We start from the raw sequence: 27,418 nt of genomic DNA, 5'->3' as shown, positions 1-27,418 counted from the left end.
TCAAGGGCTGCCCTCGGTCCCATCATCACTGTAGTTTCCCAGCTTGGGCTGTCATTAAGGTTTCATTCATCCGAATGGGGGAGCGTGGATGAGACATGGCATGCAAATGGTTGTCCGTGAACTCCCTGGGAGTGCTCCACTGAATCCTGGTGGATGTGGGGACTGAGAGGGGAAGGGGGCGCTGCAAAGGATGGCTGTGCAGCTCTGAGCAATGAGTTAGAGGAGTGCTAAAGTGAGACCAGAGGCTGATGTAATGTTTCTTTAGGGCTTTAGCAGCTCTAGGATGTCCTGGGTTAAAGAATGCTTCTTCTCCAAAAAGAGAGAGCGAGCTTCTCCTAATCTGCCTCCTTTCAACAGCAGGAACAGTCTTTCTGAGCTCCCAGGGTCGTCTTGTGAGAGGAGCACTCGGAGCAAGGCCCAGGACCAGGAGAGCTCTGCTTGCTTCGGGTGCTGCACAAGGCCCAAGGAGGCCTGAAATGTTGGTCCCAAAGCAAAGGGGACAGAGGCAGTGGTGCCAGCAAGGAAGCGGGAGGCGGAATCCCAGCTGGACGGGGGAGGAGAGCTGGGGCACAGGCTTGGCACTGGAGCCCCCCCGCCTGTCAGCAGCTGCCCCTGGGCCAGCTCCGGAAGTGCACAGCTGGCGCTAGCGCTGGCGCTGGAGCAGAGCGGCGGCAGCGGGGGCGGGAAGGAGAGCAGCGAGCGAGGCCGGAGCAGGCGCTGGCGCGGAGCTGCCGAGCAGCGAGGCGAGCGCAGGGGCGCGAGCGTGTGGGCAGAGAGCCGGGCTGCCCCCGAGGGGCTCCTCGAGGGCGGCAGCAGCACCCCCGGCCGCCAGCATGCCCGGGCTGCCCGCACAGGGCGGCGCCGGCGCCGGCGCCGGCGCGCGGAGGGAGCGCGGGCCGCCGCGGAGGCGCGCGGAGGGCGCCCCTGAGCTCACAGAGGGGCCCCGCGGTGCATTGTGCTGCGTTGTGCTGCGCGGTGTTGCGTTGTGCTGCGGGGCAGTGCGCTGCTTTGCGCTGCGGTGCGGTGCTTTGCGCTGCGGTGCAGTGCAGTGCGGTGCAGTGCGGTGCGGTGCTTTCCGCTGCGGTGCGGTGCTTTCCGCTGCGGTGCGTTGTGCCGCGCCGCGCCCCGCAGACGCCGCTCCGCGCGCGCGTTGCTCGAGGGCGCCGGCGGGGGGCGGCTGCTGGCGACGGGCAGCATGGTGCGAGCGCGGGGGGCGTCCGGCCCCGGGCGTCGCCTGCTGCTGCTGCTCGGCCTCCTGGCGGCCCTGCGTGCCCGGGACAGCCGGGCTGCTCCGCGGGCAGCGCCGGGCCCAGGTAGGGCGGGCGGGCGGCGACGGAGGCAGCGCCGCCCCCGCACGGCGCGGCGCGGCAGCCTGGGGGCCGCGGGGCCGGCCGGCGAGCGGCCGGGGCGGCCGGGGGCGGCGGGAGGCGGCGGCGGGGGCCGGGAGCGGCTCGGCGAGGCTCGTGGGGCCGCGGGGAGGGGGGTGCGCTGGGGGGCGCCGGGGGCGAGAGCTGTGCCTGGAGCAGCACCTGGCGCTGGGTGACGGGAGCTGTCGTCCCCGCGGGGGGTTGCAGCGGTGCCCGGCGGCGATGGCGATGCCGGTGCTTGGCCGGATGCGGGACCGAAGGCTTGGGAAGATGCTGGAGGTGAGTCCTCAGGGGACCGTCCCTTCCCTGGCAAGACCAGAAGCATGCCTTTCCTGGCGCCGCTTTGGCCTTTCGCTGGCCGGGGAGCTCTTGTGCCCGCGCAGTGTAAACGATCCTTCGTGTCCTGCGGTGCTGAGGGTTCCCCCTTTGCAGAGTGCTGTGCGTTAGAGAGCTCCCTGGAAGGAGGTGCCGAGGGCCCGTGTGTTTGTCCTGGGGGTGCTTGGGGGCTCTGGGATCGCGCCTTGACAGGAAATTTTAAAAGGTGCCAGGTGGCAGCCAGCAGGTCTCCCCAGTCCCTCTGCAGCTGGGGTCTTTCGACCTGCATGTGCACCCAAGTGCTGCCGTGGTCCCCTTCTCTTCAGTGCGCTTGACTTCTGCAGAAGGATGTTGCAGCCTGTAATGTCAACTTGTCTGTGTTCCTGTAGGCAGTGGTCTTCCAGCTTCTCAGCTGAATCTGGTTGTTGAGCATCAGGGGGATGCCAGGGGTAAGTGGTCAAGGTTGATTCACTTCATGGAAGGAGCCTTTGCTTTTTGGTATTTTGTTCATGTGACGTTGGACGGAGTAAGTCCTGGGCCAATTCTTAGACACACAAAAGAGCAGAGGGGAAGTTGGGAAGGCTTCTGAGATCTGCGCTGGGAGCTTTGGTGTGCAGAGTGCTGTTGGCGAGCTGCTCTGATGCTGTGCTGCTTCCAGTGCCTGCTGCAATGGGGTTGAGCCTACAGCCTGTGTGAACTCCAGGGCGTCCTTTCCCCCAGCAGCTCCATGCCTGCTTAGATTTATGCCCATATGGTGGCACTGCAGGCAGCCGCTAAGTGTTTGCAAGATGCGCATGAGTGGAAGCGTGGTGTAATTATATGTTCCCTGTCGTTCACCACCATTCGAATCAGAAGAAGAGTGTGGAAATATGTACCGAGAACTGCTATGTGAACCCATGCGTGTTTGGTTACAGACGAGGCTGTGGTTAATGGTTATTCCGGTTCTCACCTGGATCCCGTTGCTGAGGCTCGGGGTCTTCCCAGGGGTACGTAGTCACCTTTTCCTTACCTGCAAGAATAAGAACGTCCTTTGTAGTATGTAGTTCACGTGCAGTTGTACATCATGCTTCCTCTTCAGGTGGTCCAAGAGTTGTTGAGCCTCGCAGGGGTGCCAGGGGTAAGTTGTGAGCGTTCCTTTACTTTGAGAGCTGCCAGGTGCCAGGCAAAAGGTGACGCCTGCCCCTCCACAGCTCTGAGACTCTCGACCTGCTAATATGTCCCATGTCATTGCCTGGCCCCCCTTCCATTCAGTGCAACTGCTGCGTGGAGCAATTTGTACCAGCTTGTAAGGAAACCTTGTCACCAAAGTGTTGGGTTTGTGCTCTGCCTATAGGCGATGGCTACCGAACTTTTCAGCGGTATCCAGTTCTCGTGCCTCGCGAGGATCCCCGGGGTAAGTAGTCAAGCTTTATTCACTTGACAGAATAAGCTTTTGCCTTTGAAAATGTTCTTCATATGGCATGGACCTGAGCAGGTCCTTGGCTGCTGCTCAGACACTCCCAATAGTAGAGTGGGACTTGGGTGGCCTTCAGCTATCTGCCGCGGTGTGCTTTTCCTTGGGAAGGCTTTGTACCCATATGGTGCCTGTGCAGGCACCCTGTCAGCGTTTGCAAGATGCTTGTGAGCAGAAGGGCGAGACAAGTGCCTTGGTGTAATTATGTGTGCCCTGCACATTCACTCCCATTCCGATCTGCGGAAGTATATGGCAGCATATATATAACGGGAGCTGTTCCCATCTGTGTTTGGTTACAGATGTGGCTGTGGTTGATGGCTATGCCGGTTCTCGTCTGGATCCTGTTGTTCAGGCTCAGGTTCTTCCCAGGGGTACGTAGTCACCTTTTCCTTACCTGCAAGAATAAGAACGTCTTTTGTAGAATGTAGTTCATGTGCAATTGTACATCGTGCTACCTCTTCAAGTCATCCGAGAGTTGTTGAGCCTCGCAGGGATGCCAGGGGTAAGTTGTGAGCGTTCCTTTACTTTGAGAGCTGCCAGGTGCCGGGCAAAAGGTGACGCCTGCCCCTCCACAGCTCTGAGACTCTCGACCTGCTAATATGTCCCATGTCATTGCCTGGCCCCCCTTCCATTCAGTGCAACTGCTGCGTGGAGCAATTTGTACCAGCTTGTAAGGAAACCTTGTCACCAAAGTGTTGGGTTTGTGCTCTGCCTATAGGCGATGGTTACCGAACTTTTCAGCGGTATCCAGTTCTCGTGCCTCGCGAGGATCCCCGGGGTAAGTAGTCAAGCTTTATTCACTTGACAGAATAAGCTTTTGCCTTTGAAAATGTTCTTCATATGGCATGGACCTGAGCAGGTCCTTGGCTGCTGCTCAGACACTCCCAATAGTAGAGTGGGACTTGGGTGGCCTTCAGCTATCTGCCGCGGTGTGCTTTTCCTTGGGAAGGCTTTGTGCTGCTCGCAGTGCCTACTGCAAAGGCCGCAGGCTTGCTGGGGTGGAGTTACAGCTTGCGTGAACTCCAGGGCATCCTTTCCCCCAGCAGCTCTGTGCAGGCTTCAGTTTGTACCCATAAAAATCTGCAGAAGTATATGGCAACATATAGATAACGGGAACTGTTCCCATGTGTGTTTGGTTGAAGCTGTGGCCGTAGGGGATGGAGATCCCTCTTCTGCTCTGGAGCCTGGCCTGGAGACTCCGAGACATCATGGAGGTGAGCAGTCAGCAGATACTCAGTAGGAAAAATAAGCATTTCTTTTCTCGCTTTGTTGTGCCCTCCGGACGATGCCAAGGTCCGCAACAGCCGTGCCCTGCTGGCAGGCCAGAGAAACAGTTAGGGGTAGCGCTGGTTCAGTCTTGCACTGGCCAGTGGGCTTCTGTGCATGAGGAATGTAAACGATCCTTGTTGTCCTCCGGTGCTAAAGGTTCCCTGTTTGTAGAGTTCTGGCTTCCTTGGTGTACATTAGAGACCTCCCCAGAAGAAAGCACCAAGGGGCTGTGTGTTTGTCCTGGGGTGCTTGCGGGGTGTTGGATAGTGTGTTGACGGAGGATTTGGAGAGGCGCCAGGTCCCGGGCGGCAAGTGGCCCTGGCCCTCCTGCAGCTGGGAGACTCTCAACCTGCGTGTGTCCCCCCATTCCCCTTCCAGTCACTGCAATTCACTTCTGCAGAAGAGTGTGGCAGCCTGTAATGAAAACTTGTCTATGTTTGCTTACAGGTGTTCCTATAGGCAGCGGCCTCCCAGCTTCTCATCTGGATGCCATTGTTGTGCCTCAGGGGCATGCCAGGGGTAAGTGGTCAGGACTGATTCCCTTCCAGGAATGAGCAGGATTTTTCACTATTTGATTCATGGGCCATGTAGCTTAAGTCCTTGGCCGATGCTCCTAGATGCAAAAGAGCCAAGAGGGATTTGGGAGGGCTTCAGAGATGTGTCCCGGGGTGCTCTGTGTGGCCAAGTGGTGTTTGCTAGCTGCTGCAACCTTGTGCTTCTTCCAGTGCCTGTAGCAAAGGCAGCAGGCTTGTTGGGGTTGAGTTTAGAGCTTGTGTGAAGTCCAGGGTGTCCTTTCCCCAAGCAGCTCCCTGCATGCTTCCATTGGTACGCAGATGGTGCCTGTGCAGGCGCCCGGTAAGCATTTGCAAAATGCCCAGGAGTGGAAGGGCAAGACAAGTGCCTTGGTGTAATTAGAGGTCCCACGCTCATTTGCTGCCATTCCAATCTGAAGAAGCCTACGGAAAGTACTAGGGCATCGGAAGTGTTCTACAACAAGGCGGGAGCAGCTTTCTGAAGAAGACTTTTGTCTCTGGTGTGTGGAGATGATATGCACATCTCTGACATGCTAATTAAATAAACCTTTGTGGATCCTGTGAGATAGCCTCACTTCCCCCACCCTGCAGCTCCCAGGGATTTTGGAGCTTTGCCATGTGGGGACTGAGGCGGTTTTAACCCCACTGAGCACATGTTAGCAAGCATGACTCTTAATCAACTCGATCTCCTGCTGTGTCTGCATCTCAGAACTTGCAGGGAGTCCCTAGAGGCCCTAGGCACAAAAGGTGCACCGAGTGGGATCCCTGCTGTGAAAGGAGGCCCAAAGCGATGCCCTGATTCAGGGGTCGGGCAGGAGGGAAGCTTGTCCGTCCTTCTGCATGCTGTGTGCCTGAGCAGTGCTGAGGCTTTCCCTCTCTCTGATTCTTCATAGTGCTTCCAAGCATGTCACAGCCTGGAGAAGCCCCCCGCGGCAGGAAATACGCCTTTTTTCCAACGCGCCAAGGTACTGAGCAGTCTTGCAGGGGTGCCTAAGTGAGAGATGAGTCCTGGAAACGTGGAGCATGCGAGTTGTGTTTGGAAGAGGAGAGGGCAGAGGAAGGGGAGGTGCTGCCTGTGTGGGAGAAAAGGCAAAGGGAGAGAGCCAGGTTCAGGTGTCTCCTTGGCCGCAGGCGGACGCAGAGGAGCCCGTTCTGCCTGCTGGGCTGGGGAGTGCCGCCAGCACAGTTAGGGGTGGTGCTGGTTCAGACTTTCACCGGCCGGTGGGTTCTTGCCCATGAGACGTTTCAGTGAACTTTCTTGTCTGCCGGTGCCAAGAGACCAGAATCAGCGATAGTAACACCACGGCATGTAAAATTGCCTGGGAATCCCAACCACACAGTGAGATTATCAGTCCTGCAGAAGCCAGGCATGTATGGGATTGTCTCCTTTCCTCCAGGCCTTGCTGGTGACAAAGATGCCGAGGCTGCAGCTCATAAAGGCCGACAAAAGCAGTGTTTGGTCTTCACTGCAGCAGTCTCGGGTTCGTTGCTGTTTGGGGTACTGCTGACCTGTAAAGTCATTTCCCTGCTGAGGAATGGAAAACAGTGAGTTGTTCTTTTCCAACGTTCTTTAGTACATGGCCGCTCTTAGCAACGAAGCATGTGTAGGGATAGTATGGTGGAGTGCCTGGTGAGCTGTTGAGAGGACTCTGTTGAGACGTCTGCTGTAAGCTTTCTTAGGTGGACTCTTCCTTCCTGGCAGTGAGTACTTTTTCCTGAAAGCCATTCTCGTTGTTGCAGAGAAGCGGTACCAGCTAATCTTGCCGCTGCCTCCGACAGACAAGAGCCCAGTATGGAGGAAGGAAGAGCAAAGCCCGGAAGCAAAAGAAAAAAGGATGAGTTTACTATAGAAAATGAAAATCTCAACAACAGCTCCAGTCAACTTCCGATGCCTGTTCCAAACAGAATAATAAAATACGTGTACATATTCCGAAGAGAATAAAAAACCTGTTGGGCTAAAATGTTGCAAGTCCTTGGCTGTTTTGGTCCTCTGTGTCTGGGTGTAAGGCACAGCGCTTACGGCAGGGTTGGATGAGGGAGAGGAGCTGTCAGAGAGTTGCCCTCCCTCAAGGGCTGCCCTCGGTCCCATCATCACTGTAGTTTCCCAGCTTGGGCTGTCATTAAGGTTTCATTCATCCGAATGGGGGAGCGTGGATGAGACATGGCATGCAAATGGTTGTCCGTGAACTCCCTGGGAGTGCTCCACTGAATCCTGGTGGATGTGGGGACTGAGAGGGGAAGGGGGCGCTGCAAAGGATGGCTGTGCAGCTCTGAGCAATGAGTTAGAGGAGTGCTAAAGTGAGACCAGAGGCTGATGTAATGTTTCTTTAGGGCTTTAGCAGCTCTAGGATGTCCTGGGTTAAAGAATGCTTCTTCTCCAAAAAGAGAGAGCGAGCTTCTCCTAATCTGCCTCCTTTCAACAGCAGGAACAGTCTTTCTGAGCTCCCAGGGTCGTCTTGTGAGAGGAGCACTCGGAGCAAGGCCCAGGACCAGGAGAGCTCTGCTTGCTTCGGGTGCTGCACAAGGCCCAAGGAGGCCTGAAATGTTGGTCCCAAAGCAAAGGGGACAGAGGCAGTGGTGCCAGCAAGGAAGCGGGAGGCGGAATCCCAGCTGGACGGGGGAGGAGAGCTGGGGCACAGGCTTGGCACTGGAGCCCCCCCGCCTGTCAGCAGCTGCCCCTGGGCCAGCTCCGGAAGTGCACAGCTGGCGCTAGCGCTGGCGCTGGAGCAGAGCGGCGGCAGCGGGGGCGGGAAGGAGAGCAGCGAGCGAGGCCGGAGCAGGCGCTGGCGCGGAGCTGCCGAGCAGCGAGGCGAGCGCAGGGGCGCGAGCGTGTGGGCAGAGAGCCGGGCTGCCCCCGAGGGGCTCCTCGAGGGCGGCAGCAGCACCCCCGGCCGCCAGCATGCCCGGGCTGCCCGCACAGGGCGGCGCCGGCGCCGGCGCCGGCGCGCGGAGGGAGCGCGGGCCGCCGCGGAGGCGCGCGGAGGGCGCCCCTGAGCTCACAGAGGGGCCCCGCGGTGCATTGTGCTGCGTTGTGCTGCGCGGTGTTGCGTTGTGCTGCGGGGCAGTGCGCTGCTTTGCGCTGCGGTGCGGTGCTTTGCGCTGCGGTGCAGTGCAGTGCGGTGCAGTGCGGTGCGGTGCTTTCCGCTGCGGTGCGGTGCTTTCCGCTGCGGTGCGTTGTGCCGCGCCGCGCCCCGCAGACGCCGCTCCGCGCGCGCGTTGCTCGAGGGCGCCGGCGGGGGGCGGCTGCTGGCGACGGGCAGCATGGTGCGAGCGCGGGGGGCGTCCGGCCCCGGGCGTCGCCTGCTGCTGCTGCTCGGCCTCCTGGCGGCCCTGCGTGCCCGGGACAGCCGGGCTGCTCCGCGGGCAGCGCCGGGCCCAGGTAGGGCGGGCGGGCGGCGACGGAGGCAGCGCCGCCCCCGCACGGCGCGGCGCGGCAGCCTGGGGGCCGCGGGGCCGGCCGGCGAGCGGCCGGGGCGGCCGGGGGCGGCGGGAGGCGGCGGCGGGGGCCGGGAGCGGCTCGGCGAGGCTCGTGGGGCCGCGGGGAGGGGGGTGCGCTGGGGGGCGCCGGGGGCGAGAGCTGTGCCTGGAGCAGCACCTGGCGCTGGGTGACGGGAGCTGTCGTCCCCGCGGGGGGTTGCAGCGGTGCCCGGCGGCGATGGCGATGCCGGTGCTTGGCCGGATGCGGGACCGAAGGCTTGGGAAGATGCTGGAGGTGAGTCCTCAGGGGACCGTCCCTTCCCTGGCAAGACCAGAAGCATGCCTTTCCTGGCGCCGCTTTGGCCTTTCGCTGGCCGGGGAGCTCTTGTGCCCGCGCAGTGTAAACGATCCTTCGTGTCCTGCGGTGCTGAGGGTTCCCCCTTTGCAGAGTGCTGTGCGTTAGAGAGCTCCCTGGAAGGAGGTGCCGAGGGCCCGTGTGTTTGTCCTGGGGGTGCTTGGGGGCTCTGGGATCGCGCCTTGACAGGAAATTTTAAAAGGTGCCAGGTGGCAGCCAGCAGGTCTCCCCAGTCCCTCTGCAGCTGGGGTCTTTCGACCTGCATGTGCACCCAAGTGCTGCCGTGGTCCCCTTCTCTTCAGTGCGCTTGACTTCTGCAGAAGGATGTTGCAGCCTGTAATGTCAACTTGTCTGTGTTCCTGTAGGCAGTGGTCTTCCAGCTTCTCAGCTGAATCTGGTTGTTGAGCATCAGGGGGATGCCAGGGGTAAGTGGTCAAGGTTGATTCACTTCATGGAAGGAGCCTTTGCTTTTTGGTATTTTGTTCATGTGACGTTGGACGGAGTAAGTCCTGGGCCAATTCTCAGACACACAAAAGAGCAGAGGGGAAGTTGGGAAGGCTTCTGAGATCTGCGCTGGGAGCTTTGGTGTGCAGAGTGCTGTTGGCGAGCTGCTCTGATGCTGTGCTGCTTCCAGTGCCTGCTGCAATGGGGTTGAGCCTACAGCCTGTGTGAACTCCAGGGCGTCCTTTCCCCCAGCAGCTCCATGCCTGCTTAGATTTATGCCCATATGGTGGCACTGCAGGCAGCCGCTAAGTGTTTGCAAGATGCGCATGAGTGGAAGCGTGGTGTAATTATATGTTCCCTGTCGTTCACCACCATTCGAATCAGAAGAAGAGTGTGGAAATATGTACCGAGAACTGCTATGTGAACCCATGCGTGTTTGGTTACAGACGAGGCTGTGGTTAATGGTTATTCCGGTTCTCACCTGGATCCCGTTGCTGAGGCTCGGGGTCTTCCCAGGGGTACGTAGTCACCTTTTCCTTACCTGCAAGAATAAGAACGTCCTTTGTAGTATGTAGTTCACGTGCAGTTGTACATCATGCTTCCTCTTCAGGTGGTCCAAGAGTTGTTGAGCCTCGCAGGGGTGCCAGGGGTAAGTTGTGAGCGTTCCTTTACTTTGAGAGCTGCCAGGTGCCAGGCAAAAGGTGACGCCTGCCCCTCCACAGCTCTGAGACTCTCGACCTGCTAATATGTCCCATGTCATTGCCTGGCCCCCCTTCCATTCAGTGCAACTGCTGCGTGGAGCAATTTGTACCAGCTTGTAAGGAAACCTTGTCACCAAAGTGTTGGGTTTGTGCTCTGCCTATAGGCGATGGCTACCGAACTTTTCAGCGGTATCCAGTTCTCGTGCCTCGCGAGGATCCCCGGGGTAAGTAGTCAAGCTTTATTCACTTGACAGAATAAGCTTTTGCCTTTGAAAATGTTCTTCATATGGCATGGACCTGAGCAGGTCCTTGGCTGCTGCTCAGACACTCCCAATAGTAGAGTGGGACTTGGGTGGCCTTCAGCTATCTGCCGCGGTGTGCTTTTCCTTGGGAAGGCTTTGTACCCATATGGTGCCTGTGCAGGCACCCTGTCAGCGTTTGCAAGATGCTTGTGAGCAGAAGGGCGAGACAAGTGCCTTGGTGTAATTATGTGTGCCCTGCACATTCACTCCCATTCCGATCTGCGGAAGTATATGGCAGCATATATATAACGGGAGCTGTTCCCATCTGTGTTTGGTTACAGATGTGGCTGTGGTTGATGGCTATGCCGGTTCTCGTCTGGATCCTGTTGTTCAGGCTCAGGTTCTTCCCAGGGGTACGTAGTCACCTTTTCCTTACCTGCAAGAATAAGAACGTCTTTTGTAGAATGTAGTTCATGTGCAATTGTACATCGTGCTACCTCTTCAAGTCATCCGAGAGTTGTTGAGCCTCGCAGGGATGCCAGGGGTAAGTTGTGAGCGTTCCTTTACTTTGAGAGCTGCCAGGTGCCGGGCAAAAGGTGACGCCTGCCCCTCCACAGCTCTGAGACTCTCGACCTGCTAATATGTCCCATGTCATTGCCTGGCCCCCCTTCCATTCAGTGCAACTGCTGCGTGGAGCAATTTGTACCAGCTTGTAAGGAAACCTTGTCACCAAAGTGTTGGGTTTGTGCTCTGCCTATAGGCGATGGTTACCGAACTTTTCAGCGGTATCCAGTTCTCGTGCCTCGCGAGGATCCCCGGGGTAAGTAGTCAAGCTTTATTCACTTGACAGAATAAGCTTTTGCCTTTGAAAATGTTCTTCATATGGCATGGACCTGAGCAGGTCCTTGGCTGCTGCTCAGACACTCCCAATAGTAGAGTGGGACTTGGGTGGCCTTCAGCTATCTGCCGCGGTGTGCTTTTCCTTGGGAAGGCTTTGTGCTGCTCGCAGTGCCTACTGCAAAGGCCGCAGGCTTGCTGGGGTGGAGTTACAGCTTGCGTGAACTCCAGGGCATCCTTTCCCCCAGCAGCTCTGTGCAGGCTTCAGTTTGTACCCATAAAAATCTGCAGAAGTATATGGCAACATATAGATAACGGGAACTGTTCCCATGTGTGTTTGGTTGAAGCTGTGGCCGTAGGGGATGGAGATCCCTCTTCTGCTCTGGAGCCTGGCCTGGAGACTCCGAGACATCATGGAGGTGAGCAGTCAGCAGATACTCAGTAGGAAAAATAAGCATTTCTTTTCTCGCTTTGTTGTGCCCTCCGGACGATGCCAAGGTCCGCAACAGCCGTGCCCTGCTGGCAGGCCAGAGAAACAGTTAGGGGTAGCGCTGGTTCAGTCTTGCACTGGCCAGTGGGCTTCTGTGCATGAGGAATGTAAACGATCCTTGTTGTCCTCCGGTGCTAAAGGTTCCCTGTTTGTAGAGTTCTGGCTTCCTTGGTGTACATTAGAGACCTCCCCAGAAGAAAGCACCAAGGGGCTGTGTGTTTGTCCTGGGGTGCTTGCGGGGTGTTGGATAGTGTGTTGACGGAGGATTTGGAGAGGCGCCAGGTCCCGGGCGGCAAGTGGCCCTGGCCCTCCTGCAGCTGGGAGACTCTCAACCTGCGTGTGTCCCCCCATTCCCCTTCCAGTCACTGCAATTCACTTCTGCAGAAGAGTGTGGCAGCCTGTAATGAAAACTTGTCTATGTTTGCTTACAGGTGTTCCTATAGGCAGCGGCCTCCCAGCTTCTCATCTGGATGCCATTGTTGTGCCTCAGGGGCATGCCAGGGGTAAGTGGTCAGGACTGATTCCCTTCCAGGAATGAGCAGGATTTTTCACTATTTGATTCATGGGCCATGTAGCTTAAGTCCTTGGCCGATGCTCCTAGATGCAAAAGAGCCAAGAGGGATTTGGGAGGGCTTCAGAGATGTGTCCCAGGGTGCTCTGTGTGGCCAAGTGGTGTTTGCTAGCTGCTGCAACCTTGTGCTTCTTCCAGTGCCTGTAGCAAAGGCAGCAGGCTTGTTGGGGTTGAGTTTAGAGCTTGTGTGAAGTCCAGGGTGTCCTTTCCCCAAGCAGCTCCCTGCATGCTTCCATTGGTACGCAGATGGTGCCTGTGCAGGCGCCCGGTAAGCATTTGCAAAATGCCCAGGAGTGGAAGGGCAAGACAAGTGCCTTGGTGTAATTAGAGGTCCCACGCTCATTTGCTGCCATTCCAATCTGAAGAAGCCTACGGAAAGTACTAGGGCATCGGAAGTGTTCTACAACAAGGCGGGAGCAGCTTTCTGAAGAAGACTTTTGTCTCTGGTGTGTGGAGATGATATGCACATCTCTGACATGCTAATTAAATAAACCTTTGTGGATCCTGTGAGATAGCCTCACTTCCCCCACCCTGCAGCTCCCAGGGATTTTGGAGCTTTGCCATGTGGGGACTGAGGCGGTTTTAACCCCACTGAGCACATGTTAGCAAGCATGACTCTTAATCAACTCGATCTCCTGCTGTGTCTGCATCTCAGAACTTGCAGGGAGTCCCTAGAGGCCCTAGGCACAAAAGGTGCACCGAGTGGGATCCCTGCTGTGAAAGGAGGCCCAAAGCGATGCCCTGATTCAGGGGTCGGGCAGGAGGGAAGCTTGTCCGTCCTTCTGCATGCTGTGTGCCTGAGCAGTGCTGAGGCTTTCCCTCTCTCTGATTCTTCATAGTGCTTCCAAGCATGTCACAGCCTGGAGAAGCCCCCCGCGGCAGGAAATACGCCTTTTTTCCAACGCGCCAAGGTACTGAGCAGTCTTGCAGGGGTGCCTAAGTGAGAGATGAGTCCTGGAAACGTGGAGCATGCGAGTTGTGTTTGGAAGAGGAGAGGGCAGAGGAAGGGGAGGTGCTGCCTGTGTGGGAGAAAAGGCAAAGGGAGAGAGCCAGGTTCAGGTGTCTCCTTGGCCGCAGGCGGACGCAGAGGAGCCCGTTCTGCCTGCTGGGCTGGGGAGTGCCGCCAGCACAGTTAGGGGTGGTGCTGGTTCAGACTTTCACCGGCCGGTGGGTTCTTGCCCATGAGACGTTTCAGTGAACTTTCTTGTCTGCCGGTGCCAAGAGACCAGAATCAGCGATAGTAACACCACGGCATGTAAAATTGCCTGGGAATCCCAACCACACAGTGAGATTATCAGTCCTGCAGAAGCCAGGCATGTATGGGATTGTCTCCTTTCCTCCAGGCCTTGCTGGTGACAAAGATGCCGAGGCTGCAGCTCATAAAGGCCGACAAAAGCAGTGTTTGGTCTTCACTGCAGCAGTCTCGGGTTCGTTGCTGTTTGGGGTACTGCTGACCTGTAAAGTCATTTCCCTGCTGAGGAATGGAAAACAGTGAGTTGTTCTTTTCCAACGTTCTTTAGTACATGGCCGCTCTTAGCAACGAAGCATGTGTAGGGATAGTATGGTGGAGTGCCTGGTGAGCTGTTGAGAGGACTCTGTTGAGACGTCTGCTGTAAGCTTTCTTAGGTGGACTCTTCCTTCCTGGCAGTGAGTACTTTTTCCTGAAAGCCATTCTCGTTGTTGCAGAGAAGCGGTACCAGCTAATCTTGCCGCTGCCTCCGACAGACAAGAGCCCAGTATGGAGGAAGGAAGAGCAAAGCCCGGAAGCAAAAGAAAAAAGGATGAGTTTACTATAGAAAATGAAAATCTCAACAACAGCTCCAGTCAACTTCCGATGCCTGTTCCAAACAGAATAATAAAATACGTGTACATATTCCGAAGAGAATAAAAAACCTGTTGGGCTAAAATGTTGCAAGTCCTTGGCTGTTTTGGTCCTCTGTGTCTGGGTGTAAGGCACAGTGCTTACGGCAGGGTTGGATGAGGGAGAGGAGCTGTCAGAGAGTTGCCCTCCCTCAAGGGCTGCCCTCGGTCCCATCATCACTGTAGTTTCCCAGCTTGGGCTGTCATTAAGGTTTCATTCATCCGAATGGGGGAGCGTGGATGAGACATGGCATGCAAATGGTTGTCCGTGAACTCCCTGGGAGTGCTCCACTGAATCCTGGTGGATGTGGGGACTGAGAGGGGAAGGGGGCGCTGCAAAGGATGGCTGTGCAGCTCTGAGCAATGAGTTAGAGGAGTGCTAAAGTGAGACCAGAGGCTGATGTAATGTTTCTTTAGGGCTTTAGCAGCTCTAGGATGTCCTGGGTTAAAGAATGCTTCTTCTCCAAAAAGAGAGAGCGAGCTTCTCCTAATCTGCCTCCTTTCAACAGCAGGAACAGTCTTTCTGAGCTCCCAGGGTCGTCTTGTGAGAGGAGCACTCGGAGCAAGGCCCAGGACCAGGAGAGCTCTGCTTGCTTCGGGTGCTGCACAAGGCCCAAGGAGGCCTGAAATGTTGGTCCCAAAGCAAAGGGGACAGAGGCAGTGGTGCCAGCAAGGAAGCGGGAGGCGGAATCCCAGCTGGACGGGGGAGGAGAGCTGGGGCACAGGCTTGGCACTGGAGCCCCCCCGCCTGTCAGCAGCTGCCCCTGGGCCAGCTCCGGAAGTGCACAGCTGGCGCTAGCGCTGGCGCTGGAGCAGAGCGGCGGCAGCGGGGGCGGGAAGGAGAGCAGCGAGCGAGGCCGGAGCAGGCGCTGGCGCGGAGCTGCCGAGCAGCGAGGCGAGCGCAGGGGCGCGAGCGTGTGGGCAGAGAGCCGGGCTGCCCCCGAGGGGCTCCTCGAGGGCGGCAGCAGCACCCCCGGCCGCCAGCATGCCCGGGCTGCCCGCACAGGGCGGCGCCGGCGCCGGCGCCGGCGCGCGGAGGGAGCGCGGGCCGCCGCGGAGGCGCGCGGAGGGCGCCCCTGAGCTCACAGAGGGGCCCCGCGGTGCATTGTGCTGCGTTGTGCTGCGCGGTGTTGCGTTGTGCTGCGGGGCAGTGCGCTGCTTTGCGCTGCGGTGCGGTGCTTTGCGCTGCGGTGCAGTGCAGTGCGGTGCAGTGCGGTGCGGTGCTTTCCGCTGCGGTGCGGTGCTTTCCGCTGCGGTGCGTTGTGCCGCGCCGCGCCCCGCAGACGCCGCTCCGCGCGCGCGTTGCTCGAGGGCGCCGGCGGGGGGCGGCTGCTGGCGACGGGCAGCATGGTGCGAGCGCGGGGGGCGTCCGGCCCCGGGCGTCGCCTGCTGCTGCTGCTCGGCCTCCTGGCGGCCCTGCGTGCCCGGGACAGCCGGGCTGCTCCGCGGGCAGCGCCGGGCCCAGGTAGGGCGGGCGGGCGGCGACGGAGGCAGCGCCGCCCCCGCACGGCGCGGCGCGGCAGCCTGGGGGCCGCGGGGCCGGCCGGCGAGCGGCCGGGGCGGCCGGGGGCGGCGGGAGGCGGCGGCGGGGGCCGGGAGCGGCTCGGCGAGGCTCGTGGGGCCGCGGGGAGGGGGGTGCGCTGGGGGGCGCCGGGGGCGAGAGCTGTGCCTGGAGCAGCACCTGGCGCTGGGTGACGGGAGCTGTCGTCCCCGCGGGGGGTTGCAGCGGTGCCCGGCGGCGATGGCGATGCCGGTGCTTGGCCGGATGCGGGACCGAAGGCTTGGGAAGATGCTGGAGGTGAGTCCTCAGGGGACCGTCCCTTCCCTGGCAAGACCAGAAGCATGCCTTTCCTGGCGCCGCTTTGGCCTTTCGCTGGCCGGGGAGCTCTTGTGCCCGCGCAGTGTAAACGATCCTTCGTGTCCTGCGGTGCTGAGGGTTCCCCCTTTGCAGAGTGCTGTGCGTTAGAGAGCTCCCTGGAAGGAGGTGCCGAGGGCCCGTGTGTTTGTCCTGGGGGTGCTTGGGGGCTCTGGGATCGCGCCTTGACAGGAAATTTTAAAAGGTGCCAGGTGGCAGCCAGCAGGTCTCCCCAGTCCCTCTGCAGCTGGGGTCTTTCGACCTGCATGTGCACCCAAGTGCTGCCGTGGTCCCCTTCTCTTCAGTGCGCTTGACTTCTGCAGAAGGATGTTGCAGCCTGTAATGTCAACTTGTCTGTGTTCCTGTAGGCAGTGGTCTTCCAGCTTCTCAGCTGAATCTGGTTGTTGAGCATCAGGGGGATGCCAGGGGTAAGTGGTCAAGGTTGATTCACTTCATGGAAGGAGCCTTTGCTTTTTGGTATTTTGTTCATGTGACGTTGGACGGAGTAAGTCCTGGGCCAATTCTTAGACACACAAAAGAGCAGAGGGGAAGTTGGGAAGGCTTCTGAGATCTGCGCTGGGAGCTTTGGTGTGCAGAGTGCTGTTGGCGAGCTGCTCTGATGCTGTGCTGCTTCCAGTGCCTGCTGCAATGGGGTTGAGCCTACAGCCTGTGTGAACTCCAGCGCGTCCTTTCCCCCAGCAGCTCCATGCCTGCTTAGATTTATGCCCATATGGTGGCACTGCAGGCAGCCGCTAAGTGTTTGCAAGATGCGCATGAGTGGAAGCGTGGTGTAATTATATGTTCCCTGTCGTTCACCACCATTCGAATCAGAAGAAGAGTGTGGAAATATGTACCGAGAACTGCTATGTGAACCCATGCGTGTTTGGTTACAGACGAGGCTGTGGTTAATGGTTATTCCGGTTCTCACCTGGATCCCGTTGCTGAGGCTCGGGGTCTTCCCAGGGGTACGTAGTCACCTTTTCCTTACCTGCAAGAATAAGAACGTCCTTTGTAGTATGTAGTTCACGTGCAGTTGTACATCATGCTTCCTCTTCAGGTGGTCCAAGAGTTGTTGAGCCTCGCAGGGGTGCCAGGGGTAAGTTGTGAGCGTTCCTTTACTTTGAGAGCTGCCAGGTGCCAGGCAAAAGGTGACGCCTGCCCCTCCACAGCTCTGAGACTCTCGACCTGCTAATATGTCCCATGTCATTGCCTGGCCCCCCTTCCATTCAGTGCAACTGCTGCGTGGAGCAATTTGTACCAGCTTGTAAGGAAACCTTGTCACCAAAGTGTTGGGTTTGTGCTCTGCCTATAGGCGATGGTTACCGAACTTTTCAGCGGTATCCAGTTCTCGTGCCTCGCGAGGATCCCCGGGGTAAGTAGTCAAGCTTTATTCACTTGACAGAATAAGCTTTTGCCTTTGAAAATGTTCTTCATATGGCATGGACCTGAGCAGGTCCTTGGCTGCTGCTCAGACACTCCCAATAGTAGAGTGGGACTTGGGTGGCCTTCAGCTATCTGCCGCGGTGTGCTTTTCCTTGGGAAGGCTTTGTACCCATATGGTGCCTGTGCAGGCACCCTGTCAGCGTTTGCAAGATGCTTGTGAGCAGAAGGGCGAGACAAGTGCCTTGGTGTAATTATGTGTGCCCTGCACATTCACTCCCATTCCGATCTGCGGAAGTATATGGCAGCATATATATAACGGGAGCTGTTCCCATCTGTGTTTGGTTACAGATGTGGCTGTGGTTGATGGCTATGCCGGTTCTCGTCTGGATCCTGTTGTTCAGGCTCAGGTTCTTCCCAGGGGTACGTAGTCACCTTTTCCTTACCTGCAAGAATAAGAACGTCTTTTGTAGAATGTAGTTCATGTGCAACTGTACATCGTGCTACCTCTTCAAGTCATCCGAGAGTTGTTGAGCCTCGCAGGGATGCCAGGGGTAAGTTGTGAGTGTTCCTTTACTTTGAGAGCTGCCAGGTGCCGGGCAAAAGGTGACGCCTGCCCCTCCACAGCTCTGAGACTCTCGACCTGCTAATATGTCCCATGTCATTGCCTGGCCCCCCTTCCATTCAGTGCAACTGCTGCGTGGAGCAATTTGTACCAGCTTGTAAGGAAACCTTGTCACCAAAGTGTTGGGTTTGTGCTCTGCCTATAGGCGATGGTTACCGAACTTTTCAGCGGTATCCAGTTCTCGTGCCTCGCGAGGATCCCCGGGGTAAGTAGTCAAGCTTTATTCACTTGACAGAATAAGCTTTTGCCTTTGAAAATGTTCTTCATATGGCATGGACCTGAGCAGGTCCTTGGCTGCTGCTCAGACACTCCCAATAGTAGAGTGGGACTTGGGTGGCCTTCAGCTATCTGCCGCGGTGTGCTTTTCCTTGGGAAGGCTTTGTGCTGCTCGCAGTGCCTACTGCAAAGGCCGCAGGCTTGCTGGGGTGGAGTTACAGCTTGCGTGAACTCCAGGGCATCCTTTCCCCCAGCAGCTCTGTGCAGGCTTCAGTTTGTACCCATAAAAATCTGCAGAAGTATATGGCAACATATAGATAACGGGAACTGTTCCCATGTGTGTTTGGTTGAAGCTGTGGCCGTAGGGGATGGAGATCCCTCTTCTGCTCTGGAGCCTGGCCTGGAGACTCCGAGACATCATGGAGGTGAGCAGTCAGCAGATACTCAGTTGGAAAAATAAGCATTTCTTTTCTCGCTTTGTTGTGCCCTCCGGACGATGCCAAGGTCCGCAACAGCCGTGCCCTGCTGGCAGGCCAGAGAAACAGTTAGGGGTAGCGCTGGTTCAGTCTTGCACTGGCCAGTGGGCTTCTGTGCATGAGGAATGTAAACGATCCTTGTTGTCCTCCGGTGCTAAAGGTTCCCTGTTTGTAGAGTTCTGGCTTCCTTGGTGTACATTAGAGACCTCCCCAGAAGAAAGCACCAAGGGGCTGTGTGTTTGTCCTGGGGTGCTTGCGGGGTGTTGGATAGTGTGTTGACGGAGGATTTGGAGAGGCGCCAGGTCCCGGGCGGCAAGTGGCCCTGGCCCTCCTGCAGCTGGGAGACTCTCAACCTGCGTGTGTCCCCCCATTCCCCTTCCAGTCACTGCAATTCACTTCTGCAGAAGAGTGTGGCAGCCTGTAATGAAAACTTGTCTATGTTTGCTTACAGGTGTTCCTATAGGCAGCGGCCTCCCAGCTTCTCATCTGGATGCCATTGTTGTGCCTCAGGGGCATGCCAGGGGTAAGTGGTCAGGACTGATTCCCTTCCAGGAATGAGCAGGATTTTTCACTATTTGATTCATGGGCCATGTAGCTTAAGTCCTTGGCCGATGCTCCTAGATGCAAAAGAGCCAAGAGGGATTTGGGAGGGCTTCAGAGATGTGTCCCGGGGTGCTCTGTGTGGCCAAGTGGTGTTTGCTAGCTGCTGCAACCTTGTGCTTCTTCCAGTGCCTGTAGCAAAGGCAGCAGGCTTGTTGGGGTTGAGTTTAGAGCTTGTGTGAAGTCCAGGGTGTCCTTTCCCCAAGCAGCTCCCTGCATGCTTCCATTGGTACGCAGATGGTGCCTGTGCAGGCGCCCGGTAAGCATTTGCAAAATGCCCAGGAGTGGAAGGGCAAGACAAGTGCCTTGGTGTAATTAGAGGTCCCACGCTCATTTGCTGCCATTCCAATCTGAAGAAGCCTACGGAAAGTACTAGGGCATCGGAAGTGTTCTACAACAAGGCGGGAGCAGCTTTCTGAAGAAGACTTTTGTCTCTGGTGTGTGGAGATGATATGCACATCTCTGACATGCTAATTAAATAAACCTTTGTGGATCCTGTGAGATAGCCTCACTTCCCCCACCCTGCAGCTCCCAGGGATTTTGGAGCTTTGCCATGTGGGGACTGAGGCGGTTTTAACCCCACTGAGCACATGTTAGCAAGCATGACTCTTAATCAACTCGATCTCCTGCTGTGTCTGCATCTCAGAACTTGCAGGGAGTCCCTAGAGGCCCTAGGCACAAAAGGTGCACCGAGTGGGATCCCTGCTGTGAAAGGAGGCCCAAAGCGATGCCCTGATTCAGGGGTCGGGCAGGAGGGAAGCTTGTCCGTCCTTCTGCATGCTGTGTGCCTGAGCAGTGCTGAGGCTTTCCCTCTCTCTGATTCTTCATAGTGCTTCCAAGCATGTCACAGCCTGGAGAAGCCCCCCGCGGCAGGAAATACGCCTTTTTTCCAACGCGCCAAGGTACTGAGCAGTCTTGCAGGGGTGCCTAAGTGAGAGATGAGTCCTGGAAACGTGGAGCATGCGAGTTGTGTTTGGAAGAGGAGAGGGCAGAGGAAGGGGAGGTGCTGCCTGTGTGGGAGAAAAGGCAAAGGGAGAGAGCCAGGTTCAGGTGTCTCCTTGGCCGCAGGCGGACGCAGAGGAGCCCGTTCTGCCTGCTGGGCTGGGGAGTGCCGCCAGCACAGTTAGGGGTGGTGCTGGTTCAGACTTTCACCGGCCGGTGGGTTCTTGCCCATGAGACGTTTCAGTGAACTTTCTTGTCTGCCGGTGCCAAGAGACCAGAATCAGCGATAGTAACACCACGGCATGTAAAATTGCCTGGGAATCCCAACCACACAGTGAGATTATCAGTCCTGCAGAAGCCAGGCATGTATGGGATTGTCTCCTTTCCTCCAGGCCTTGCTGGTGACAAAGATGCCGAGGCTGCAGCTCATAAAGGCCGACAAAAGCAGTGTTTGGTCTTCACTGCAGCAGTCTCGGGTTCGTTGCTGTTTGGGGTACTGCTGACCTGTAAAGTCATTTCCCTGCTGAGGAATGGAAAACAGTGAGTTGTTCTTTTCCAACGTTCTTTAGTACATGGCCGCTCTTAGCAACGAAGCATGTGTAGGGATAGTATGGTGGAGTGCCTGGTGAGCTGTTGAGAGGACTCTGTTGAGACGTCTGCTGTAAGCTTTCTTAGGTGGACTCTTCCTTCCTGGCAGTGAGTACTTTTTCCTGAAAGCCATTCTCGTTGTTGCAGAGAAGCGGTACCAGCTAATCTTGCCGCTGCCTCCGACAGACAAGAGCCCAGTATGGAGGAAGGAAGAGCAAAGCCCGGAAGCAAAAGAAAAAAGGATGAGTTTACTATAGAAAATGAAAATCTCAACAACAGCTCCAGTCAACTTCCGATGCCTGTTCCAAACAGAATAATAAAATACGTGTACATATTCCGAAGAGAATAAAAAACCTGTTGGGCTAAAATGTTGCAAGTCCTTGGCTGTTTTGGTCCTCTGTGTCTGGGTGTAAGGCACAGCGCTTACGGCAGGGTTGGATGAGGGAGAGGAGCTGTCAGAGAGTTGCCCTCCCTCAAGGGCTGCCCTCGGTCCCATCATCACTGTAGTTTCCCAGCTTGGGCTGTCATTAAGGTTTCATTCATCCGAATGGGGGAGCGTGGATGAGACATGGCATGCAAATGGTTGTCCGTGAACTCCCTGGGAGTGCTCCACTGAATCCTGGTGGATGTGGGGACTGAGAGGGGAAGGGGGCGCTGCAAAGGATGGCTGTGCAGCTCTGAGCAATGAGTTAGAGGAGTGCTAAAGTGAGACCAGAGGCTGATGTAATGTTTCTTTAGGGCTTTAGCAGCTCTAGGATGTCCTGGGTTAAAGAATGCTTCTTCTCCAAAAAGAGAGAGCGAGCTTCTCCTAATCTGCCTCCTTTCAACAGCAGGAACAGTCTTTCTGAGCTCCCAGGGTCGTCTTGTGAGAGGAGCACTCGGAGCAAGGCCCAGGACCAGGAGAGCTCTGCTTGCTTCGGGTGCTGCACAAGGCCCAAGGAGGCCTGAAATGTTGGTCCCAAAGCAAAGGGGACAGAGGCAGTGGTGCCAGCAAGGAAGCGGGAGGCGGAATCCCAGCTGGACGGGGGAGGAGAGCTGGGGCACAGGCTTGGCACTGGAGCCCCCCCGCCTGTCAGCAGCTGCCCCTGGGCCAGCTCCGGAAGTGCACAGCTGGCGCTAGCGCTGGCGCTGGAGCAGAGCGGCGGCAGCGGGGGCGGGAAGGAGAGCAGCGAGCGAGGCCGGAGCAGGCGCTGGCGCGGAGCTGCCGAGCAGCGAGGCGAGCGCAGGGGCGCGAGCGTGTGGGCAGAGAGCCGGGCTGCCCCCGAGGGGCTCCTCGAGGGCGGCAGCAGCACCCCCGGCCGCCAGCATGCCCGGGCTGCCCGCACAGGGCGGCGCCGGCGCCGGCGCCGGCGCGCGGAGGGAGCGCGGGCCGCCGCGGAGGCGCGCGGAGGGCGCCCCTGAGCTCACAGAGGGGCCCCGCGGTGCATTGTGCTGCGTTGTGCTGCGCGGTGTTGCGTTGTGCTGCGGGGCAGTGCGCTGCTTTGCGCTGCGGTGCGGTGCTTTGCGCTGCGGTGCAGTGCAGTGCGGTGCAGTGCGGTGCGGTGCTTTCCGCTGCGGTGCGGTGCTTTCCGCTGCGGTGCGTTGTGCCGCGCCGCGCCCCGCAGACGCCGCTCCGCGCGCGCGTTGCTCGAGGGCGCCGGCGGGGGGCGGCTGCTGGCGACGGGCAGCATGGTGCGAGCGCGGGGGGCGTCCGGCCCCGGGCGTCGCCTGCTGCTGCTGCTCGGCCTCCTGGCGGCCCTGCGTGCCCGGGACAGCCGGGCTGCTCCGCGGGCAGCGCCGGGCCCAGGTAGGGCGGGCGGGCGGCGACGGAGGCAGCGCCGCCCCCGCACGGCGCGGCGCGGCAGCCTGGGGGCCGCGGGGCCGGCCGGCGAGCGGCCGGGGCGGCCGGGGGCGGCGGGAGGCGGCGGCGGGGGCCGGGAGCGGCTCGGCGAGGCTCGTGGGGCCGCGGGGAGGGGGGTGCGCTGGGGGGCGCCGGGGGCGAGAGCTGTGCCTGGAGCAGCACCTGGCGCTGGGTGACGGGAGCTGTCGTCCCCGCGGGGGGTTGCAGCGGTGCCCGGCGGCGATGGCGATGCCGGTGCTTGGCCGGATGCGGGACCGAAGGCTTGGGAAGATGCTGGAGGTGAGTCCTCAGGGGACCGTCCCTTCCCTGGCAAGACCAGAAGCATGCCTTTCCTGGCGCCGCTTTGGCCTTTCGCTGGCCGGGGAGCTCTTGTGCCCGCGCAGTGTAAACGATCCTTCGTGTCCTGCGGTGCTGAGGGTTCCCCCTTTGCAGAGTGCTGTGCGTTAGAGAGCTCCCTGGAAGGAGGTGCCGAGGGCCCGTGTGTTTGTCCTGGGGGTGCTTGGGGGCTCTGGGATCGCGCCTTGACAGGAAATTTTAAAAGGTGCCAGGTGGCAGCCAGCAGGTCTCCCCAGTCCCTCTGCAGCTGGGGTCTTTCGACCTGCATGTGCACCCAAGTGCTGCCGTGGTCCCCTTCTCTTCAGTGCGCTTGACTTCTGCAGAAGGATGTTGCAGCCTGTAATGTCAACTTGTCTGTGTTCCTGTAGGCAGTGGTCTTCCAGCTTCTCAGCTGAATCTGGTTGTTGAGCATCAGGGGGATGCCAGGGGTAAGTGGTCAAGGTTGATTCACTTCATGGAAGGAGCCTTTGCTTTTTGGTATTTTGTTCATGTGACGTTGGACGGAGTAAGTCCTGGGCCAATTCTTAGACACACAAAAGAGCAGAGGGGAAGTTGGGAAGGCTTCTGAGATCTGCGCTGGGAGCTTTGGTGTGCAGAGTGCTGTTGGCGAGCTGCTCTGATGCTGTGCTGCTTCCAGTGCCTGCTGCAATGGGGTTGAGCCTACAGCCTGTGTGAACTCCAGGGCGTCCTTTCCCCCAGCAGCTCCATGCCTGCTTAGATTTATGCCCATATGGTGGCACTGCAGGCAGCCGCTAAGTGTTTGCAAGATGCGCATGAGTGGAAGCGTGGTGTAATTATATGTTCCCTGTCGTTCACCACCATTCGAATCAGAAGAAGAGTGTGGAAATATGTACCGAGAACTGCTATGTGAACCCATGCGTGTTTGGTTACAGACGAGGCTGTGGTTAATGGTTATTCCGGTTCTCACCTGGATCCCGTTGCTGAGGCTCGGGGTCTTCCCAGGGGTACGTAGTCACCTTTTCCTTACCTGCAAGAATAAGAACGTCCTTTGTAGTATGTAGTTCACGTGCAGTTGTACATCATGCTTCCTCTTCAGGTGGTCCAAGAGTTGTTGAGCCTCGCAGGGATGCCAGGGGTAAGTTGTGAGCGTTCCTTTACTTTGAGAGCTGCCAGGTGCCAGGCAAAAGGTGACGCCTGCCCCTCCACAGCTCTGAGACTCTCGACCTGCTAATATGTCCCATGTCATTGCCTGGCCCCCCTTCCATTCAGTGCAACTGCTGCGTGGAGCAATTTGTACCAGCTTGTAAGGAAACCTTGTCACCAAAGTGTTGGGTTTGTGCTCTGCCTATAGGCGATGGTTACCGAACTTTTCAGCGGTATCCAGTTCTCGTGCCTCGCGAGGATCCCCGGGGTAAGTAGTCAAGCTTTATTCACTTGACAGAATAAGCTTTTGCCTTTGAAAATGTTCTTCATATGGCATGGACCTGAGCAGGTCCTTGGCTGCTGCTCAGACACTCCCAATAGTAGAGTGGGACTTGGGTGGCCTTCAGCTATCTGCCGCGGTGTGCTTTTCCTTGGGAAGGCTTTGTGCTGCTCGCAGTGCCTACTGCAAAGGCCGCAGGCTTGCTGGGGTGGAGTTACAGCTTGCGTGAACTCCAGGGCATCCTTTCCCCCAGCAGCTCTGTGCAGGCTTCAGTTTGTACCCATAAAAATCTGCAGAAGTATATGGCAACATATAGATAACGGGAACTGTTCCCATGTGTGTTTGGTTGAAGCTGTGGCCGTAGGGGATGGAGATCCCTCTTCTGCTCTGGAGCCTGGCCTGGAGACTCCGAGACATCATGGAGGTGAGCAGTCAGCAGATACTCAGTTGGAAAAATAAGCATTTCTTTTCTCGCTTTGTTGTGCCCTCCGGACGATGCCAAGGTCCGCAACAGCCGTGCCCTGCTGGCAGGCCAGAGAAACAGTTAGGGGTAGCGCTGGTTCAGTCTTGCACTGGCCAGTGGGCTTCTGTGCATGAGGAATGTAAACGATCCTTGTTGTCCTCCGGTGCTAAAGGTTCCCTGTTTGTAGAGTTCTGGCTTCCTTGGTGTACATTAGAGACCTCCCCAGAAGAAAGCACCAAGGGGCTGTGTGTTTGTCCTGGGGTGCTTGCGGGGTGTTGGATAGTGTGTTGACGGAGGATTTGGAGAGGCGCCAGGTCCCGGGCGGCAAGTGGCCCTGGCCCTCCTGCAGCTGGGAGACTCTCAACCTGCGTGTGTCCCCCCATTCCCCTTCCAGTCACTGCAATTCACTTCTGCAGAAGAGTGTGGCAGCCTGTAATGAAAACTTGTCTATGTTTGCTTACAGGTGTTCCTATAGGCAGCGGCCTCCCAGCTTCTCATCTGGATGCCATTGTTGTGCCTCAGGGGCATGCCAGGGGTAAGTGGTCAGGACTGATTCCCTTCCAGGAATGAGCAGGATTTTTCACTATTTGATTCATGGGCCATGTAGCTTAAGTCCTTGGCCGATGCTCCTAGATGCAAAAGAGCCAAGAGGGATTTGGGAGGGCTTCAGAGATGTGTCCCGGGGTGCTCTGTGTGGCCAAGTGGTGTTTGCTAGCTGCTGCAACCTTGTGCTTCTTCCAGTGCCTGTAGCAAAGGCAGCAGGCTTGTTGGGGTTGAGTTTAGAGCTTGTGTGAAGTCCAGGGTGTCCTTTCCCCAAGCAGCTCCCTGCATGCTTCCATTGGTACGCAGATGGTGCCTGTGCAGGCGCCCGGTAAGCATTTGCAAAATGCCCAGGAGTGGAAGGGCAAGACAAGTGCCTTGGTGTAATTAGAGGTCCCACGCTCATTTGCTGCCATTCCAATCTGAAGAAGCCTACGGAAAGTACTAGGGCATCGGAAGTGTTCTACAACAAGGCGGGAGCAGCTTTCTGAAGAAGACTTTTGTCTCTGGTGTGTGGAGATGATATGCACATCTCTGACATGCTAATTAAATAAACCTTTGTGGATCCTGTGAGATAGCCTCACTTCCCCCACCCTGCAGCTCCCAGGGATTTTGGAGCTTTGCCATGTGGGGACTGAGGCGGTTTTAACCCCACTGAGCACATGTTAGCAAGCATGACTCTTAATCAACTCGATCTCCTGCTGTGTCTGCATCTCAGAACTTGCAGGGAGTCCCTAGAGGCCCTAGGCACAAAAGGTGCACCGAGTGGGATCCCTGCTGTGAAAGGAGGCCCAAAGCGATGCCCTGATTCAGGGGTCGGGCAGGAGGGAAGCTTGTCCGTCCTTCTGCATGCTGTGTGCCTGAGCAGTGCTGAGGCTTTCCCTCTCTCTGATTCTTCATAGTGCTTCCAAGCATGTCACAGCCTGGAGAAGCCCCCCGCGGCAGGAAATACGCCTTTTTTCCAACGCGCCAAGGTACTGAGCAGTCTTGCAGGGGTGCCTAAGTGAGAGATGAGTCCTGGAAACGTGGAGCATGCGAGTTGTGTTTGGAAGAGGAGAGGGCAGAGGAAGGGGAGGTGCTGCCTGTGTGGGAGAAAAGGCAAAGGGAGAGAGCCAGGTTCAGGTGTCTCCTTGGCCGCAGGCGGACGCAGAGGAGCCCGTTCTGCCTGCTGGGCTGGGGAGTGCCGCCAGCACAGTTAGGGGTGGTGCTGGTTCAGACTTTCACCGGCCGGTGGGTTCTTGCCCATGAGACGTTTCAGTGAACTTTCTTGTCTGCCGGTGCCAAGAGACCAGAATCAGCGATAGTAACACCACGGCATGTAAAATTGCCTGGGAATCCCAACCACACAGTGAGATTATCAGTCCTGCAGAAGCCAGGCATGTATGGGATTGTCTCCTTTCCTCCAGGCCTTGCTGGTGACAAAGATGCCGAGGCTGCAGCTCATAAAGGCCGACAAAAGCAGTGTTTGGTCTTCACTGCAGCAGTCTCGGGTTCGTTGCTGTTTGGGGTACTGCTGACCTGTAAAGTCATTTCCCTGCTGAGGAATGGAAAACAGTGAGTTGTTCTTTTCCAACGTTCTTTAGTACATGGCCGCTCTTAGCAACGAAGCATGTGTAGGGATAGTATGGTGGAGTGCCTGGTGAGCTGTTGAGAGGACTCTGTTGAGACGTCTGCTGTAAGCTTTCTTAGGTGGACTCTTCCTTCCTGGCAGTGAGTACTTTTTCCTGAAAGCCATTCTCGTTGTTGCAGAGAAGCGGTACCAGCTAATCTTGCCGCTGCCTCCGACAGACAAGAGCCCAGTATGGAGGAAGGAAGAGCAAAGCCCGGAAGCAAAAGAAAAAAGGATGAGTTTACTATAGAAAATGAAAATCTCAACAACAGCTCCAGTCAACTTCCGATGCCTGTTCCAAACAGAATAATAAAATACGTGTACATATTCCGAAGAGAATAAAAAACCTGTTGGGCTAAAATGTTGCAAGTCCTTGGCTGTTTTGGTCCTCTGTGTCTGGGTGTAAGGCACAGCGCTTACGGCAGGGTTGGATGAGGGAGAGGAGCTGTCAGAGAGTTGCCCTCCCTCAAGGGCTGCCCTCGGTCCCATCATCACTGTAGTTTCCCAGCTTGGGCTGTCATTAAGGTTTCATTCATCCGAATGGGGGAGCGTGGATGAGACATGGCATGCAAATGGTTGTCCGTGAACTCCCTGGGAGTGCTCCACTGAATCCTGGTGGATGTGGGGACTGAGAGGGGAAGGGGGCGCTGCAAAGGATGGCTGTGCAGCTCTGAGCAATGAGTTAGAGGAGTGCTAAAGTGAGACCAGAG

The 27,418-nt window shown here is 57.3% G+C and overlaps 3 protein-coding genes across 11 annotated transcripts; all 3 read left to right on the top strand.

Moving 5' to 3' along the window:
• The first annotated feature begins 811 nt into the window (after positions 1–811).
• Positions 812–6,906, top strand: LOC135323717 (uncharacterized). 3 transcript variants are annotated; one of them, XM_064498030.1, is made up of 12 exons: positions 812–1,313; positions 2,072–2,131; positions 2,597–2,668; positions 2,761–2,799; positions 3,016–3,075; positions 3,435–3,506; positions 3,854–3,913; positions 4,278–4,349; positions 4,852–4,923; positions 5,831–5,902; positions 6,335–6,482; positions 6,678–6,906. In XM_064498030.1, the coding sequence occupies exons 1-12, from the start codon at positions 1,196–1,198 to the stop codon at positions 6,877–6,879; spliced, it is 1,047 nt and encodes a 348-aa protein (XP_064354100.1). In that variant the 5' UTR covers positions 812–1,195; the 3' UTR covers positions 6,880–6,906. The 3 variants fall into 3 exon arrangements, with proteins under 3 accessions (XP_064354100.1, XP_064354095.1, XP_064354103.1); XM_064498025.1 differs by having other exon boundaries at positions 2,737–2,799; XM_064498033.1 differs by lacking the exon at positions 6,335–6,482 and having other exon boundaries at positions 2,737–2,799.
• A 908-nt stretch (positions 6,907–7,814) lies between these two features.
• LOC135323714 (uncharacterized) lies at positions 7,815–13,909 on the top strand. Of its 3 annotated transcripts, none has more exons than XM_064498010.1 (12): positions 7,815–8,316; positions 9,075–9,134; positions 9,600–9,671; positions 9,764–9,802; positions 10,019–10,078; positions 10,438–10,509; positions 10,857–10,916; positions 11,281–11,352; positions 11,855–11,926; positions 12,834–12,905; positions 13,338–13,485; positions 13,681–13,909. In XM_064498010.1, the coding sequence occupies exons 1-12, from the start codon at positions 8,199–8,201 to the stop codon at positions 13,880–13,882; spliced, it is 1,047 nt and encodes a 348-aa protein (XP_064354080.1). In that variant the 5' UTR covers positions 7,815–8,198; the 3' UTR covers positions 13,883–13,909. The 3 variants fall into 3 exon arrangements, with proteins under 3 accessions (XP_064354080.1, XP_064354079.1, XP_064354085.1); XM_064498009.1 differs by having other exon boundaries at positions 9,740–9,802; XM_064498015.1 differs by lacking the exon at positions 13,338–13,485 and having other exon boundaries at positions 9,740–9,802.
• A 908-nt stretch (positions 13,910–14,817) lies between these two features.
• On the top strand, positions 14,818–27,077 carry LOC135323713 (uncharacterized). Of its 5 annotated transcripts, XM_064497985.1 has the most exons (13): positions 14,818–15,319; positions 16,078–16,137; positions 16,603–16,674; positions 16,767–16,805; positions 17,022–17,081; positions 17,441–17,512; positions 23,770–23,808; positions 24,025–24,084; positions 24,449–24,520; positions 25,023–25,094; positions 26,002–26,073; positions 26,506–26,653; positions 26,849–27,077. In XM_064497985.1, exons 1-13 carry the CDS (start codon positions 15,202–15,204, stop codon positions 27,048–27,050), a joined length of 1,086 nt encoding a protein of 361 aa, XP_064354055.1. In that variant the 5' UTR covers positions 14,818–15,201; the 3' UTR covers positions 27,051–27,077. The 5 variants fall into 5 exon arrangements, with proteins under 5 accessions (XP_064354055.1, XP_064354061.1, XP_064354072.1 ...); XM_064497991.1 differs by lacking the exons at positions 23,770–23,808; positions 24,025–24,084; positions 24,449–24,520; ... (2 more) ...; positions 26,506–26,653; positions 26,849–27,077 and adding exons at positions 17,860–17,919; positions 18,284–18,355; positions 18,858–18,929; ... (1 more) ...; positions 20,341–20,488; positions 20,684–20,912 and having other exon boundaries at positions 16,743–16,805; XM_064498002.1 differs by lacking the exons at positions 23,770–23,808; positions 24,025–24,084; positions 24,449–24,520; ... (2 more) ...; positions 26,506–26,653; positions 26,849–27,077 and adding exons at positions 17,860–17,919; positions 18,284–18,355; positions 18,858–18,929; positions 19,837–19,908; positions 20,684–20,912 and having other exon boundaries at positions 16,743–16,805.
• The last annotated feature ends 341 nt before the right edge of the window (positions 27,078–27,418 follow it).

The sequence above is a fragment of the Dromaius novaehollandiae genome, chromosome 1 (assembly GCF_036370855.1).
Source record: "Dromaius novaehollandiae isolate bDroNov1 chromosome 1, bDroNov1.hap1, whole genome shotgun sequence".
Taxonomy (NCBI): domain Eukaryota; kingdom Metazoa; phylum Chordata; class Aves; order Casuariiformes; family Dromaiidae; genus Dromaius; species Dromaius novaehollandiae.
Note: the sequence above shows the minus strand (reverse complement) of the source record. Positions and strands in the feature narration are given on the sequence as shown.